The sequence below is a fragment of the Dendronephthya gigantea genome, unplaced genomic scaffold (genome assembly GCF_004324835.1).
Source record: "Dendronephthya gigantea isolate DGI-Jeju-01 unplaced genomic scaffold, DenGig_1.0 000045F, whole genome shotgun sequence".
NCBI lineage: Eukaryota > Metazoa > Cnidaria > Anthozoa > Malacalcyonacea > Nephtheidae > Dendronephthya > Dendronephthya gigantea.
In genome coordinates, this window is record NW_021163055.1 from 242,898 (window position 1) to 260,751 (window position 17,854).

The 17,854-nt window shown below is 40.4% G+C and overlaps 4 protein-coding genes across 4 annotated transcripts; 3 read left to right on the top strand and 1 right to left on the bottom strand.

Annotated features, from left to right (window-relative positions):
• The first annotated feature begins 4,709 nt into the window (after positions 1–4,709).
• Positions 4,710–5,650, top strand: LOC114527679 (cartilage matrix protein-like). The gene is made up of 3 exons (XM_028549386.1): positions 4,710–4,785; positions 4,865–5,157; positions 5,342–5,650. Exons 1-3 carry the CDS (start codon positions 4,773–4,775, stop codon positions 5,648–5,650), a joined length of 615 nt encoding a protein of 204 aa, XP_028405187.1. The 5' UTR covers positions 4,710–4,772.
• Positions 5,651–9,573: 3,923 nt separating this feature from the next.
• LOC114527680 (inositol 2-dehydrogenase-like) lies at positions 9,574–11,963 on the top strand. Its single transcript, XM_028549387.1, has 3 exons — positions 9,574–9,595; positions 9,734–10,078; positions 11,029–11,963. Exons 1-3 carry the CDS (start codon positions 9,574–9,576, stop codon positions 11,712–11,714), a joined length of 1,053 nt encoding a protein of 350 aa, XP_028405188.1. The 3' UTR covers positions 11,715–11,963.
• A 796-nt stretch (positions 11,964–12,759) lies between these two features.
• Positions 12,760–14,308, top strand: LOC114527681 (inositol 2-dehydrogenase-like). The gene is given in 3 exon segments (XM_028549388.1): positions 12,760–13,036; positions 13,039–13,083; positions 13,332–14,308. Coding segments are annotated over 3 exon segments (1,011 nt in total). The 3' UTR covers positions 14,021–14,308.
• Positions 14,309–15,203: 895 nt separating this feature from the next.
• On the bottom strand, positions 15,204–17,842 carry LOC114527587 (delta-like protein 1). Its single transcript, XM_028549280.1, has 6 exons — positions 17,756–17,842; positions 17,374–17,484; positions 17,153–17,263; positions 16,602–16,712; positions 15,442–15,558; positions 15,204–15,223 (listed from the first exon to the last, which is right to left on the bottom strand). Exons 2-6 carry the CDS (start codon positions 17,423–17,425, stop codon positions 15,204–15,206), a joined length of 411 nt encoding a protein of 136 aa, XP_028405081.1. The 5' UTR covers positions 17,426–17,484; positions 17,756–17,842.
• Positions 17,843–17,854: the final 12 nt, after the last annotated feature.

Consider the following 17,854-nt stretch of genomic DNA (forward strand, 5'->3'; position numbering starts at 1 on the left):
TTTATCTGCGGTGAATATAAACATTTGCTTACCTTCATGATACGATGCATGCGATTAACTTCGATATATCAGATTATGTAGTGAATATATCGCATTATGTAACTATCAAGAACAATTCTTCATTCAAGTTTGGGCTGCCCTCTGTTTTATTTCCTTCAGCTTCGCGTGACAAATTGTACGCGTTTAGCTTTCGTTCGTACGAAAAGTGACGCGGATTTTTGCCGTGAAATTTTTTTTAAACACACGCAGTGTAGTGTGGTTCAAACGACGCAACATTTCGTACGTGTTCACAAACGGTGCGATTAAATGTTCTCTGGGTTCCCGCGTGATATTTCTCCTCTTGATAAATGCCTGCCTTGCTCCGAATCTACTGGAAGGGAAGATACATAAACTTGCCTGTTCACAAAGCGATGAAATTCGTGACCTCATGCCATACGTTAGTTAGCTAATGCGTTTCAAATGTGCACGTTGCTTGAAATTCAATCCTTACGATCCTCTTAGTTTTAAAGTCAAGATTTTACCAATAAACAAACTATCATCGTTGCTTTGTAATACGATTAGAAGATTGGAAGTCCTACGATGAAATAAAAATAAGTGGTTGTTTCAATGTTGGGAATCGAGTACTTAAATGTCGCGCGTAACAACTTCTATATGGTGTTTTGAATCGATAGATATATCATAGATATAAAATACGGATGATGTAAGCGATTACAATAGGATTATGGGACGAATTGAGTGGCTCAACCAACCAAACAAACTAGTCAACAATTGGCTAGAGTCCAGTTGATGTGGATAAATCACAGGTTAAAAAACATCTGCAATGCATTGCTCAACCTTCAAACGTGTTCATAAACACTTTTCTAAATGCAATCTTTTATCACTCCGACCTTTGTTAGAAGGCAATAGCCTCGCATCTTTTACCAAAGCGATAGATTTCGGTAGTTGATTTCTCGGAATCTGCAACACATTTTATGCTTGGTATTTGAGCTCTTGATTAATAATAATAAGCCTGATGTAGTTCTCAAGTAGTCCAGCGAGATAATCTTCAATGTGCTTCGACATGCTGTGGCGTCCCACTGAGGTATCATTAGGACACGAGACTTTCAGACAAGACTGTCACTCGTTAGTATACAGAGAAAGCCCAATATGACGTTAAGGATGTCTGGAACCCAATCACCGCACATGCGCCTAGCCAGCTCTGAGCTGTCAGTATAATGGATGGGTCACCAAAACCTCCTAATTTATACTGGATCTGCTTATAATAGTTATTCAATATGGTTTTTAGTAACGCATCATGTTTATTTAAAAGTGCTGGCTGGTCAATAGGTGCAGCCTGCCCTTGCCTTTAAATCGTCGCGTGAATCGATAATGTTACATTTGCACCTTAGTGCAAATTGCATCTTCGGGGCTAGCCACCTTTACTGTCATCCAGTGGATAAATTTCGAGAGACAAACTCTAGGTATAGCAACGCACATTCCTGTGGCATGGCTTTACTCGGTTTTACAAACAAACAATCATATATATTTAGCCATTTCCCGTTCTGTATTGATCGAATTAATTTGTGATCATTTTTCTTTGAAGGTTCTCACATAATGGCGGCTCTGGTATATATAATGTTCGTAGTTTTTGCTTCGTTGAATGCTCATGTTGTCAACGGGCTGCCACGCAGAAAGCGTGATATTTCATCAGGTAAATGCCGATTCAGCTAAATACAGGGGGTTGCCATTGCTGTTTATCGTGTTCTCTTGTCAATTTTCAATGTATTCAAAACATTCGCCATGCCTTCTTCTTTAGTTGAATGCAATTACGAAAGATTTCACGATATCTATTTCATCGTCGATGGATCTCTAAGCATCACACCAAGCAATTTTAAAAAGCTCAAAAATTTCCTCATCAACTTCATTAGTTATGTACAAGTTGGTAATGACACGAACCACATCGGCCTCATTCAGTTCAGCGAAGAACAGCTCACGAGTGTCGAATTTGACTTCAAAGACAGACAGGAGAAGTCAGCCATATTGAAACGAATCAGCGACATGCGCTATCACAGCGGTCAGAAAACGTTTACTGGTCAAGCTTTAAAGATAGTCCTCGACTCGGTAAGACTTGCTTCAGACGTGAAATAGAGGAATCGTTGAAGGGGGGGGGGGGGGTTAACCTTAAATAAACCTTGGGATTCTTAAATTGGGATCCTATTTAATAATTATCAGCTCCAAAGCTGCAACTTTATTGCTTTTCAAGCATTTTTGCAATGGTTGAAAAAATCACCATCCAGTGTATATATAGCGTCATCCAGGCTTCGTGCAACCAGACAAACTTTTATCCATCCAGCAGTTAGTAATCAGCTCAGTTCCTAGAATAGAAATTTGTGTCAAAATCCGTCCTTTTACAAACGTTGCCTTTAAATCAGGTATCCTCTGGAAAAGGTTATCACCGACCGAATGCGAACGATCTGATAATCATATTCACAGACGGTCAGGCACACGACAGTTACGAAGCGAAAAATTACGCCGGGACCTTGAAGAAGAATGGTATCCGAATTATCGGGGTCGGAATAGGGCCTTATCTTTCTCGCTTTATTAAAGATCTTGAAGAAATGGCCTCTGGTCCACGAAATGTATATACTTTCACTTTTGCGAACCTTACACAAGATGTGGCTAAGAAGACTGCCCTGGATGTTGCAAATGAAATTTGTCTGGCGTTAGAGACGCCTACCGTATCAACTCGCCCAGCGACAACCACCGAATTACCAACGACTACCGAAGCATTCACGACCACTGAAGCTCCGACGCCCACCGAGATACCGACGACTACCGAAGCATTAACGACCACAGAAACTCCAACAACTACCGAAGTAACAACGACCACTGAAGCTCCAACAACCACTGAAATGCGAACGACTACCGAAGCATTAACGACCACTAAAGCTACGACAACCACCGAAATACCGACGACTACTAAAACATTAACGACCACTGAAGCTCCGACAACCACCGAGATACCGACGACTACCGAAGCATCAACGACCACAGAAACTCCGACAACCACTGAAATAACAACAACCACCGAAGCTCCGACAACAACCAGAATTCTGACAACTACAGAAGCTCTTACAACCACCAAGGCCCTGACGACTAAACGATCAACTACAGAAGCATTTGCGACAACAAGTAGGTGATTCCCAATTTATAAATGAACACGCGTAATTATGATGTTTACTATAGTGAGTATAGTCTATAACTACTGTGATTTCCTTTTAGAAAGCTGTGGCGGTGAGTCCTATGATATCTTCCTAATGGTAGACGGTTCGGTCGCGGACAATGTTGATTTTGCCAAAGTTAAAGAGTTTTTGACAAATTTTGTAAACGACTCGAATGTCAGCCCGTCACAGAGCCACATTGGTCTGCTACAATTTAGCTTACCTCACTTAGCATCTTTGGAAATTATGTTTCAAGACTTACAATTCAAAAGCTCCCTTGTGGAAAGGATACGTTCGCTGTACTATCAGGAAGGTGAAGGCAGATATACTGGACAGGCACTACAAGCTGTCGAAGGCTCGGTTCGTGACAATTGTCATATCACTAATATTTCACTCTTCTATCTCAGTCCAAGAGTGTAGCGTAACTTCTTTTTGGACTTTGCACGAGTTATTCCTTTTCACGGTTAAACTGTTTCTTTTCCAATAGGTATTCACGGGACGCAATGGTGATCGACGAAACGTTAAGGACGTTGTAATTTTACTTAATTTTGGTCCATCCAGTGATATTATAAAAGCACAGTTTGAGGCTTCTTTTTTGAAAGCAAGGAACATCAGAATTATACCTATTGGAATTGGAAAAATGACACAGGCGAGAATGATAGAACTACGAAGACTAGCCACAAGTCCAGGAGATTTATTGACAACGTCCTTTGAAAATTTGCCTCGAACTTCTAGAAGTTTGTTGAACAAGCTTTGCATAGCTCATGAAACGGAACCTACACAGAAACCAACAACAACACCTGAACTAACAACAACACCTGAACCAACAACAACACCTGAACCCACAACAACACCAGAACCAACAACAACACCAGAACCGACAACAACACCTGAACCAACAACAACACCAGAACCAACAACAACACCAGAACCAACAACAACACCAGAACCAACAACAACACCAGAACCAACAACAACACCTGAAGCAACAACAACACCTGAACCAACAACAACACCTGAACCAACAACAACACCAGAACCAACAACAACACCTGAACCAACAACAACACCAGAACCAACAACAACACCTGAACCAACCACAACACCTGAACCAACAACAACACCAGAACCAACAACAACACCTGAACCAACAACAACACCTGAACCAACAACAACACCTGAACCAACAACAACATCTGAACCAACAACAACACCTGAACCAACAACGACACCAGAACCAACAACAACACCTGAACCAACAACAACACCTGAACCAACAACAACACCTGAACCAACAACAACACCTGAACCAACAACAACACCTAAACCAACAACAACACCTGAACCAACAACAACACCTGAACCAACAACAACACCTGAACTAACAACAACACCTGAACCAACAACAACACCTGAACCAACAACAACACTGAACCAACAACAACACCTGAACCAACAACAACACCTGAACCAACAACAACACCTGAACCAACAACAACACCAGAACCAACAACAACACCAACTAATGCTCCTACGACCTCTGATAGAATCCCAGCTGGTCCACCTGTTAAAATGCGAGTTGAAGGTAATCTTGTTTTAAGGCATTCTCTTATTTGAAGACACCAATACTCTAAACAGTATATTACACGTCTTGCCTCTTTTAGAGTGCAACGAACGCGATATTTTCTTCCTTATTGATGGCGGCGCTAGTGTAGGGCCGGAAAATTTCAAAAGACAAGTGGAATTCTTAGCAAGGTTCGTGAGAAAAGTTGATCTGGATTCTAGGAAGATACGTCTTGGAGTAATAGAAGTTAGCAACAAGGAGAGAACAAAAGTAATATTTAGTTTTGAGTCCTCGCAAAATCCGCTTGATATTGAATATTTACTCAAGGATATGCCGTTTTACAACAAACCAGATAGATACGTTGGAGAAGCACTGAAGAAAGTCTATACTTCGGTGAGTACCATAATATAATCAACAGTAACATAAGCCACTTTTTCATGGCTTAAAGTGAACTTATTTTTTCCAATGAAAGCAAATGACTTCGTAGTTTGTCGCTTTCAAATCTGATCATGCATGTTTTCTAATGATGTTTACCATCAATTTTGTTTCAACTTGTTTCTGATCAACACTCTTTCAGGTATTTACGGGCTCTGACGGAGATCGTCCGGAGGTTGGCGACACCCTGGTGATCCTTATGAACGGCCGAATGAAAGACGCAGCGGTCGCTAGCGAATATTCGGAAAAACTGAAAGTTCGCGGAGTGCGGATAATCGCTGCCGCGGTTGGAACCGAAACGGAATTGTTTGAAGATCAGATCGAGCTGATGGCTTCGAGCTTGCAAGACATGCTTAGGTCGAATTTTGATTATCTTGACCAAGTCGGTAATCACATTCTGAACAAAATTTGTACATTGGTGCCAGTGACTCGAGAGCCAGGTATATTGTGAATATCATTAGCATATTGTGCGTATAGTGCGTGTCCAAATCAATAAATGACTGGGAAAAGTTTGATGACTGCAGATGTTCATTTTACACGAAATTAATAAAATAATAAGAACAACGAATTTTGATCAAAAACACAATATCTTCAATAGCTGACTTGCATTGTGATAACAATTTGCGGACACTGTTTTTCAGTAGTCTTGTTCGAGATTATACGTCGAAATTTGTTGCATTTTAAATTGTTACATTTTAAATTGTTATATTTTAAATTGTTTCGAGATTTGTTACATCTGTTGCTAATTGTGCTTGACTTAAATTCAATAGAAATCCAAGCCCCTAATAAGGTCATAACCCTTCCGACTTCAACACGTCCAACGACCGTCGAGACAACAAGACCAACCACCCGTCCTACAAAGCGACCCCCGCCTGAAGCGTGTACCACCACACAACCGAGGGACATCCTCTACATGGTCGACACCACGGCGAACGTCACCGAGTCTGAATTAGAAAAGGCCAAACAGTTTATCAGCTACTCCATTGCACGTTTCAATCAGATTGATGAATCATTCATGACGGGTGTGATGCAGTTCAGCGATAAAAACACGGCCAGAATGGTTAGAGATATCACAAAGTACAAGGATAGAAATGACCTCGAGAATGATTTGGATAAAATGGAACTGCAAGGTCATTCAAAAAGATTCACAGGGGAAGCGCTTGTAGAAGTTGGAAAAACGGTTAGAAATCTTTTAAACGCTTTCCTTTTCTATACACATGAGTAGTTTTATCCTTTCATTCCTTTCATTTACTAAAATAGCTGTTTCTTCGGGTATTTTATTGAACAATCACAAACAGTGCTATACCGAACGAGTATTTTCCGTTGCAAGATGAGCGTACGTCGAGATACTATGTGTTTCATCCTAGCTAAGCTAAATATATCTATATCAAAATGGTAAGGTCCGTAAGGAGATGCTTTTCGATGAGATATTTCATTGAACACGTCTGGGACGTTGAAATGACAACGTGAATCTAAAAGGGAGATGCTTCCATCAATCTATAAACACCAGGTACTGATGTACTGCTTTTCGTTGCTGTAGTTCTACGAGTTCAACACAAAACATGACCGGCACGAAGTTCAAGGTATCATCATTTTGTTGACAAACGGCTTTGCTAGCGACCAAGCCAAGGTCGTGTCTGAGATTGATTTGCTCAAGGCAAGATATATCAAAATCATCGTCATCTCCTTCGGCGATTTGCGATACTTAGTTGATCAAAAGTGGAACGAGATTGTGAATGTTACATATTTGTTTACATCAACACTGTCGCCTCCATCCCATTTTCGCGAGCTGTTTGATTTCATTTGGGAGCCCATATGCTCTGAGTTTTACTACAGGAAGAATTGTAAGTGCGATGAAGAACTCTCTTATACAATGAAGGACTTCCTGGGATTATTTGTGCTTTATATTTAAGGAACAATTTTCACTCAGAGGAAACAGTTAGAACTGATAGAGCTATCCAGTATAAATAAAGTTAGTTTCGTTTGGGTTTCCTCCTGTAGTAACACTGGATCAATAAGAGATGATCCTTACTGGACCTCTAGGAAGAACAGTTTAGAACTGATAGAGCTATCCAGTATAAATAAAGTTAGTTTAGTTTAGGTTTCCTCCAGTAGTAACACTGGATCAATAAGAGATGATCCTTGCTGGAACTCCAGGAAGAACAGTTTTGAACTGATAGAGCTATCCAGTATAAATAAAGTTAGTTTAGTTTAGGTTTCCTCTTGTAGTAACACTGGATCAATAAGAGATGATCCTTACTGGACCTCTAGGAAGAACAGTTTAGAACTGATAGAGTTATCCAGTACAAATGAAGTTAGTTTAGTTTAGGTTTCCTCCTGTAGTAACACTGGATTAATAAGAGATGATCCTTACTGGACCTCTAGGAAGAACAGCGTAGAACTGATAGAGTCACCCAAGCTCTTGGGAGAATTGTTTATTTATAATGCCAAAATATTTTGATTATTTCAGACCCACCAGCTTCTTTTCAATGCGATGGTCGCCCACATGACATCTACTTCGTAATTGACGGATCAGCCAGCATCAAGCACACGAACTTCAGAAATGTGCGAAAACTTCTCCAAGACCTCGTCATTCTGCTGACCAGGCAGAATGATAACCTGCATATTGGAATGATGCAATACAGCGAGGCAAAAAGAACTGAAAAAAATTTAAGGCTCGACAAGCACTCCACGGAGGAGATCATTGACGTCATACAATCCATGACGTATCACGCTGGACGCCAAACGAGGACTGGGGACGCGCTGAGTAGGGTCAGCACAGAGGTTAGTTTTTTGAAGAATTTTGAGAGAAAACTTGAATTTGAATGACATTTTTAGGCGGAGAGCAATTTAGTTTATTCCAATAAGACTGGATGTTTCTGACTTAATCAAGATTTACATTCAACCAGGATTTAGGTCTTATGTTTACGATTAGAATTTAGATAAATGCCTCTCATTTGTTCCAATTGAAGTTCATAAATTTAGTTGTCATTTCAACTGAAGACATCGTCAAACATGCAGCAATTTCCAGCGCGGTGATTATATTGAAATGTTTTTCAGGTCTTCAACAAATATGGCAACGACCGACCTTTGGTCGATGACATTTTGATTCTGTTCACAGACGGTAATGCGCATGACCTAAAGCTTGCTCACCAGATGGCTGACGCAATGAAGTCACGTGATATTAAAATTGTTGGCGTTGCCGCGGGAAAAGAGGAGGAGGTGAAGAAATTTAGGGGCGAACTCGAGAAAATTGTTACCAACAAAGACGACATCATTAGTGTCGATTTTCCAGATTTGGCCAGCTTTGCTACGAAGTTATTGCGACTAACCTGTGATTAGCGTTTATAGACAGGTTTCAATTTTTACGCTTGTAATATAAGAGGGGGGTTACAGTAGTACATTTTTACCTAAGCGGTATTCTTCCAAATGGCCGTAGTGATGTTAACGGCTCTTTGAATTTGGCGCAAGAAGCTGTATCCTAATTTATGGTTATGATGTCAAATATTTTGACATGCATCATCACGCTGTTTTAGGCCCCTTACAGACGAGCACGTTTTCTATGACAAGTTTTATGTGACAAGTTTTAATTGTTCATCTGTACGCCCAACTTTGCCGGACAATTTTTTCTATGACAAGTACACTTGTTCAAAAATCGAGTATACTTGAATCAAGTAAACCACGCTGTTTTAACGGTCTAATTCTGGTCCTATATATGTAAAGTTTCAAGCATGTTTTGTAATCATATACAAGCATTAAACAATATGACCATGCTTTGGTTATGATGTCAAATATTTTGACATGGATAACCACGCTGTTTTAATGGTCAATTGCTTGTCCTATGTAAAGTTTCAAGTATGTTTTGTGCTCATATACTGATATAAAAACATTTAACAATATGACCATGCTTTGGTTATGATGTTAAATATTTTGACATGGATAACCACGCTGTTTTAATGGTCAATTGCTTGTCCTATGTAAAGTTGCAAGTATGTTATGTGCTCATATACAAACATTTAACAATATAGCCATGCTTTGGTTATGAAGTTAAATATTTTGACATGGATAACCACGCTGTTTTAATGGTCAAATGCTTGTCCTATCAGCATGCCCGGAGCTACGGGGGGGTTTAGGGGAGTGTCACACACCCCCAGAAAGTTTATTCTGAGGTTTAGTCGGTAAAATTGCTATTTTAGTCGGCAGACAAACATACTGTTGACACTATAGACCGATCCAATATAAACTTGACAAAGTTTCATCCAGAGTGTAGTCGGTACAAGTCCGTCGATCAGTCGGTTTAGATTACCTTACACCCCCCCTGTAAAATATCCTGAGGACGGCCCTGGTCCTATGTAACTTTGCAAGCATGGATATATGCTTGATTTCAAATTTGAAAGTGGAAGCACTGGTTTTCTTAGCATTTTAAACACTCTTTACAAGGTTAAGGTTTAGAGTTAATCTTAAACAATCATAAACCTAATCTATTAAGACCTGACCTGATCTCAAGAGGATTAAATTCGTGTATTACTATCAGCCGCATGCATCATCGCCATGGATTCTCGCATTAATGTCGCATTGTTTGGCCTTGGTCGGGCTGGAAAAATTCACTTTAAAAACCTCTTTAATAACGTGCGCGTTGACTTGAGGTACTTGGTCGAGGAATACACAAGCGAGGCAGAGACGTTCGTGTCCGAATATGGATTAAATACCAAAATTATTCACGCCAGCGAATACAAGAGCGTTCTTAGTGATGACTCACTTCATGCCTGTGTTATTGCAACTCCGACGCAAAGCCACGAAGAGTTGGTGCTCGCCAGTTTAGGGGCGAACAAAGCTGTGTTTTGTGAGAAGCCTTTGGCAAACAGCGTAGAAAAAATTGGTATGAAATGATCTAATGTCAAGCAAGTTTACTATTCACAAATACGACACAGACACAGAGAACTTAGGGCAGAATAGGGCCGAATTCCACGGGCGCTTTTTCTCGGCGAAATGCGGAATATTTCGCCTGTTTCTTTTGAATTTCGACCGCTTGAATTGATTAATTCTGTTCCATTGCTCACATTCAAAAGAAGCAGGCGAAATATTTCGCATATCTCTTGAAAATTTAGCCCGTGGAATTAGGACTTTAGGTTATTTGTGGGGGATTTAGTTACTCACTGTTGCACAGAAACCGTATTTCTCTATCGACCTGTTCAGATTTCGCTTGGTATAAGATCGATCAGGCAAGATCTATGCGAGGTTAAAAGCGCAGGTCCGTAAGAGCTCAGAGTTTCTCAGACAAGCTAGTGAAGCTACAATCATCATTGCGGACATTGCCTAAATATTTCGCAATCGATACAGTATAAGCTGTCACAACACGCGACAGAGATATGTCATCGTCATACACGTAAGCCTCTAGATTTGAACACAGTGATTTGAATGAAACACTAAGTAAATAGCAATAGACTCTTGACACTTCCCGAATTTGCTTGCTTGAGTGCACGCAAAAAAATAGCTTGGAAACGAAGCGGGCAATGAAATCTATTGTTAGTGGGAAGGTTTAAGGTTTTCATTGCCCGAGAACAAATTCGGGAGGTGCATGTCTATTAAACGCTGTCTAAATCACTAAAGGCGTTGTTACACTATGCAACTTTCCTTGCAATTCGATTGCAATTCCACTTGTGAGGCATCCAAAGTTGTCAAATGCAAACAATTCCTTTGATTGATGACGTTTTCTTAGCATTTTGTACACTCTTTGCAAATTAACACCCCTCAAAATTAGAATTGGATTGCAAGTTGCAAGGAAAGTTGCATAGTGTAACAGCGCCTTAAATTCATCGTCTTTTCTAGCCAAATGTTATGACGAGGCGAAGAAGAGAAATCTACCTTTAATATGCAGTTTCAACCGGCGTTTTGACCCCGGAGTCCGGGAGATATACGACCGAACTAAGTCTGGTGAGGTGGGGCAAGTGCAAATGGCCAAACTCACAAGTCGTGATTCACCTCTGCCACCCATGGAATTCCTGAGACGAACAAACGGCATCTACCACGACTGCGCAGTGCACGATCTCGACGTGCTGGCGTGGATCTTTGGAGAGAGACCGCTGAGCGTATATACGACGGCTCATTGCTTCATCGACGAAATTAGAGCGATGAATGACGTGGATACCTTAGCGATTGTCTTGAAGTTCCCAAGCGGAGGGATAGGGCTGGTTGATATATCCAGGCGTGCCGTCTTCGGTTACGATCAACGCTTTGAGGTATTTGGTGACAAAGGCATGTTGATCCAGCCCAATTACAAGCCATCTAATGTCGAATTCTCCGGCAAAGACGGATCCTCGACTGGCCGAATTTATCACTCGTTTCCAGGTCGCTATTCAGAATCGTACGTCAAGTCTCTGGATCATTTCCTTGATGTCATCCAAGGAAAATGTCCACCGGCTATTACCAAGGAGTCGACATTACTCGCTTGCGAGATTGTCGAAGCCTGCGAACAGTCGCTAAAATCCGGTCAAGCGGTTATGTTGCCGCAATAAACTTCATTTAGGTAGTGTTAAACTCTAGTTATGTAGCGTTTAAAATTATACGTTTATGTGGATATTAAATTGCCAATTAACAATATGACACCTCATCTTTTGTCCTCGTTTCAGTTCAGTTTATTATCATAGGCAAGTTGAACGAGTTTTTTGAACAGTGTTTATGATTCGTTCTTTCAGAAATCATTTTCTATAGTTCATTGTGTTTTATTGTTATCATCAGCCAATAGCAAAGCTTGTTCATATAGATACGTACCGACCCAGGAAAATATGAAAACGAAAATGAAAAGTCATAAGCCATTGTAAGTCTACACCTTGCTTTCGACAAACTTTATAAATAATTTACCATAGACGAACACGACGTCTCTACTTTAATTTCAAACCTAATTATTAACAATTCCCGAATACACATGCATTATTAACTCAGAAATGTCGTGTAATTCTCATATTGCTTGAAGCACTTTATATCAATATCGTTCACCTAAGGCTAAGCTAAATTCTGGTCTGAAGGCAAGCAAAGAGCTCTAGTTTTTCTCGTGATTCTACACCCATATCATCACACCTCTCACTGCTAATCTGTCGTGGTCTTTTGATTGAGATTTCCGTTATATGATGTAACGGATTACCGATTGCATATGAGATCTTACGTGTATATTGTAACTTCAGTTAGTCTGATGATGATTTTGTAATAAATTCGAAATATCACGAATTTATTTTTCTTGTTTTATCCTATATTTTGGGTTTCAAGATGTTAATCTTTGGATTATGTTTTGTTTTGTATTTCTTGAAATTGTCGGCTAGTATTGGCTTTTTATTCTTAACTAATCTAAAGCTATCCTAACACCAAATCTGATACATCGTCATCGACTAGTTCCAGTTTTGAGTTTTCAATCCTAAATTCATCATCTGACCATCGTCGCTTCTGCACCCATTGCTTTTTTTGCTTCGTAAAGTTTGTTTACTCGGGAGCTCGACACAACTGATATACATCGTTGGCAAAGCGGTAATATGATCTCATCTAGAAGACACTCGGTTCATTCTTACTATGGAGTCCGCATCAATTGCCGTGTTGGTTTGGGTCGTATTGGGGAAAGTTCATTTCAAAGATCTCTACAATAGCTCGCGGGTCAAGATAAAATATGTAGTCGAAGAATTACACAGGGAAGCCGAGAAATATGTTGCGGACTATCAGGTTGACACGAAGGTAGCTCACACAAGCGACATGCAATCTGTGCTGAGCGATGAAACACTCCACGCATGTGTTATATCGACTCCAAATCATACTCATGCGTCTTTGGTACTAGCCAGTATAGCTGCAGGAAAGGCGTTTTTTGTGAGAAGCCTCTGGCTGACACTGTCGAGGAAATCGGTTAGTTTATAGTGTAATACAAACAACTTAACTACAGGGATTGTAGCTAGTGGTGTTGTTTATATGCCAACGAGTATTTTGTTATAAATAAAGCGGTGAAACTGCATTTCCCGTGCTAGGCAGATGTAAATAACGATTTACTTGAATGGGCCCGGGAGCTCTTGAGACACTCTAAAATACCCGTAATCTGAAACTGCACTGTTGACCTAAATGAATTTTCATGAGGCTAACTTTACAATCTGTTGCAGAAAAGTGTTACGACGAAGCGAAGAAAAAGGGAGTCCCATTGATTTGTGGTTTCAACCGTCGTTTCGATCCAGGGCTTCGCGAAATCTACACACGTACAAGAGCTGGCGATGTTGGACAGGTTCAAATGGTGAAGATTACCAGTCGTGATTCGCCGATGTCGCCCATAGACTACTTCAAGTCAACGAAAGGAATCTACCACGACTGCGCAATACACGACATCGATTTGCTGACGTGGATCTACGGAGAGAGACCGCTGAGCGTGTATACGGCGGCTCATAGCTTTATCAAAGAAATAGGGGAGTTAAACGACGTCGATACAGTGGCGATCGTGTTGAAGTTTCCTAGCGGAGGTATCGGGATCATAGACCTCTCACGTTTTGCTTGTTTTGGTCATGACCAACGCGTTGAGGTGTTTGGCAATAAAGGAATGCTTGTTCAAAACAACTACAAGGCTACGAACGTCGAATTCTCCGGGAAAGAAGGCTCGTCGACTGGACGAATTTTGAATTCTTTCATGGAGAGATTTGCGAAATCGTATAAGAATGTTATCGAACATTTCCTGGACGTAATCCAAGGGAAATGTGCGACGGATATAACGAAGGAATCAATCTTGCTTGTTAGTGAAATTGTAGAGGCATGCGAGAAGTCTTGTGCATCAGGACAAGCGGTTAGGCTTCCTCAGGAGTAAAACACATTTCATACCAATAGTATAGTTTTCCGAAAAATATGACCGAACAGGCAATGACTGAGCCATGCCCAAATTGCTGTCTTTTAATGTACCACAGGAGCTTTAAAAACAGTACTTTTAATTTTGGAATTTACTACAACTAAACTCAGTAAGTCATTGTGGAGGTGAAGGATAGAATACGACTTTTTTACAATCGGTTACGAACTTACGACTTTTATACAAACTATTATACAATAGCTAACTTTTCACAATCGTTTTTCGTGTACTGTAGAAAATGAAAGTCAAAATTGAAATGAATGATTGTACTCTGTACTTTCTAAAATACCCAACATGCGTATGTGGTCGTATCTACGTATATAGTTTTTCTGCAAAAAAAACAAGCCTTTAGTGATTTCCAGGACCTGCAGCATGGTTGACTTCTGACGAAGCGGGAAGCCTAGGTAGATTTTCTAGGCACTTTTGACCTAAAAAGATACAGAACTGAGATGCCCAGCACCGAGAGGGGGGGGGTAGGGTGCATTTTGCTCCGGGCCCCAAACCTGAAGGGGCTATTTTTCGAATACGCCATTTTCCGGCGGAATCGACCATGGTCGTGTTTATCATTTTCCGGTGATCTCGTATTCGCCGGAGAATGGCAAATATACGACCATGGTCATATGTTCGCCGGAAAATAGCAAATATACGACCATGGTCATACATTCGCCGGAAAATGGCAAATACGACCATGGTCATATTCGCTGGAAAATGGCAAATACGACCATCGTCATATTCGCTGGAAAATGGCAAATACGACCATGGTCATTTTCGCCGGAAAATGGCAAATACGACCATGGTCATATTCGCTGGAAAATGGCAAATACGACCATGGTCATATTCGCCGGAAAATGGCAAATACGACCATGGTCATATTCGCTGGAAAATGGCAAATACGACCATCGTCATATTCGCCGGAACTTGGTAAATACGACCATGGTCATATTCGCCGGAAAATGGCAAATACGACCATGGTCATATTCGCCGGAAAAATGGAAAATACGACCATGGTCATATTCGGCGGAAAATGGCAAATTTCTCTCGGCGGCCCTGGAGACGCTATCATTAGGGACATATCAGGCTGATTTGAGTGTGATATAAATGAATAAATTCATATCAATTATATTCAGTAAAATACAAATAAAAGGTTTTACCTTTTTCGGAAACGCTCTACAAAGATGAAAAGGAGGAAAAGAAAGGTAAGTTCTAAGCCCTTTTACGATGTCACAGCTTTCCTGCGTTTAAAATTGCGATAGTGGGAAGTCAGAAGTGCGATTGAGAATTCAAACCAGGTCTCTTTAGGATTAAATCCAAGGCTGAGATTTTGGGTTGGTGATATTACAAAAGGTTTTGTTCCTATCTGCACGGAAATTGCAGAAGTTGCATACCTGGACAGCCTGATTGCCCTGGTCCCTGGGCTGGTGTTTTTCCGTCAGGGCAGCAACCCCATCGTGTTGTAGCACAAGATCCTCCCGACGCGCTGGCAATGTTGTTGAATGCTGAAACTAAAACAATAAATAGTTGAGTTGTGTATTAGGACCCTTGAATTGATCTGTTTAGTGGTGGTTTTGCACCTCGTTGTGAGATTGGCTAACGAAGTATTGATGCAAACCATGGTGGCACCCGAATGAGCCCACCTCCCCATAAGTTCCCCCTACCTCCTCATAAGGTGGACCCCCCATGTGGCAACGCTTGGGTAATATTCTATCCAAAATACGTCTCCCAATTTACGGCAGATCTTCAGATCAGTGATATCTATGGATTTGCCAGGGTTTATGATGTTTTTTTAAGGGATTATTATGGATGATTTGGGATCGATCGAAAAAGACGCGCGTATGAAATGGCGGGGAATACAAATTTTACGTTTACATTTGCCACATTCAAATGCCATTTAAAGTTTAAATGTCCACGAAGTAAACAAAGACTTAAAAGTATTTTAATAAAGGTGGGTTTTAGATTAATATTAGGGTTTTCTTGTCGGGATTGCACTTTCTTTTGAAGGATTTTCTTATTGTGTATTTGAATTTCACGTGGCGAGATTTTAAAATAGCTTTTAGATGGCTTTAAAATATTATAAAAATATAATCAAATCAATATATGAGTCAATATATGATTGAAACATTAGATACAGGTTGAGACTTGTGATTTTGAAGTCATCTTTGGGATGATTCGTCGTATATTTGCTCTCAAGATGTCTTGGCTATTCGGAATTTGTTTTTTACTTTAGATGCTGATGTTCAGCATAGCTGGTGTTAGTTTTGCGTTATTTCAGGTTAGATATATATCGTGATTGCAGTAGTTCTATAGTGCTGTAGTATTGAGAAGTATTAGGATTAGAACTTTAAAAACAACAATGTTGATGTTATCTTAGGAGAATAAAGGCAGAAAAATAGTATTAACAACCATTAAATTCTGATTCTTCTTTCATTCTGAAATTTTTAGCTTTCTCAGCTACAAGGATGTATAATTGATGTAGAAGAACCTCCCTATCTCGTCCCCTATGGTCTGCAGTGGTTCAATTAGAAATTACATTGATTCTGATTCTTACTTTCACAGGTTTTTCCCATCCAATCAGCAGGACAATGACAGATGTAATTATTGATTCTTGAGATACAAATTCCGCCATGGTCACATGGGTTAGGGCGGCAACGATCCTTGTCTGTTTTATCATGGTTAGTGAGGTTAGTTATTAATCAATTAGTTATTTTCACCGGTTAAATAGTTAGATACAATTTTGTGGCAATTTGTGACGTGTAACATATTTATCTGCCTGAATGATTTAGTTCAAATTAATAGGATTAGTTATCAACTATCGCAATGCCATTAGTGATTGTTAGTAATATAATACAAGTTAATTAATAATTAATCAATTAGGTGATTCCTGTAGAGTTATACCAGTGAGTTGTCCCCTCAGAAAAGGTTCTGCATCCCCACAAAACTTATCATGACTAAGTTGATATTAGTGACATAAATTTTGTCATCCTATGGCATTTTTGTGAAGATCTTTGCTGTTTACTGAATGGGGGACCAACCTCCTTTATTTGTGGCCTTAAAAGTAGCAAATATCTCGGGCGCAGTTTGGTCTATGGTTAGCCCTACCTTCGCAGGTATCACCGGTCCAACCAGAGGAGCACGTACACACATAATCTAGTCCTTCAGTTTCACATATTCCATCATGGTGGCAAGGGTTTGGATGGCATTTATCTCGTGCTAAACAATCCAGAGAAACACATTAAACTATTGCTCTATATAGACCTTTCTTGCATGCTTAGTGATCAAGGTGTATAAGGGTATTCACCCCTGTGCACCCCTGTGCATACCTTCACATGTCTTTCCTCTGAAACCACTTGGGCACGTGCAGGTGAACTCCATGTCATTTTCGAAACACGTTCCACCATTGGTGCAGGGGTTGGGGTGACATTTTGAGCGGACTAGAGAGATTGAGAGAGAGAAATGTAAACTTGGGCTGTGCACCTAATGTGAAATGTCTCCAATGGGGCCACACCCAAATATTTGCAAAACAGGTAGTAATTTGCCCATATTTGATGTCTCAGTACTGTGAGTAAATGATCTTTTTTTCTCGCAACCTAATTTTGCGACAGTATCCAAAAACCTTATAGATAGACACACGCCTGTGACGATTCAAAATTGCAGTTCATTGCAATCCCTCCCCCCCCAGCCTTCAAAGCTCGTCTGTCGTACCGTCACAAGTAGGACCACTGAATCCCGCTAAGCATGTACAGCTGTCGCCGTTAGTTCCCGGGGAACACGTGCCACCATTTCGACATATCGTTGAGCGAC

What these genes read in the sequence shown, in the direction of transcription:
- LOC114527679 (XM_028549386.1), top strand. An exon ending in TGAAGAAAGTCTATACTTCG is followed by an intron (nt 5,158 to 5,341) that starts GTGAGTACCATA and finishes ACACTCTTTCAG; the next exon opens with GTATTTACGGGCTCTGACGG.
- LOC114527680 (XM_028549387.1), top strand. Translation starts at nt 9,574, where the DNA reads ATGCTTGATTTCAAATTTGAAA. An exon ending in GCTTGATTTCAAATTTGAAA is followed by an intron (nt 9,596 to 9,733) that starts GTGGAAGCACTG and finishes TATTACTATCAG; the next exon opens with CCGCATGCATCATCGCCATG. An exon ending in AAACAGCGTAGAAAAAATTG is followed by an intron (nt 10,079 to 11,028) that starts GTATGAAATGAT and finishes CGTCTTTTCTAG; the next exon opens with CCAAATGTTATGACGAGGCG.
- LOC114527587 (XM_028549280.1), bottom strand. Translation starts at nt 17,425, where the DNA reads ATGGAGTTCACCTGCACGTGCCCAAGTGGTTTCAGAGGAAAGACATGT. An exon ending in GATGGGAAAAACCTGTGAAA is followed by an intron (nt 15,559 to 16,601) that starts GTAAGAATCAGA and finishes TTATTGTTTTAG; the next exon opens with TTTCAGCATTCAACAACATT. An exon ending in AGGGCAATCAGGCTGTCCAG is followed by an intron (nt 15,224 to 15,441) that starts GTATGCAACTTC and finishes TCATCTTTGTAG; the next exon opens with AGCGTTTCCGAAAAAGGTAA.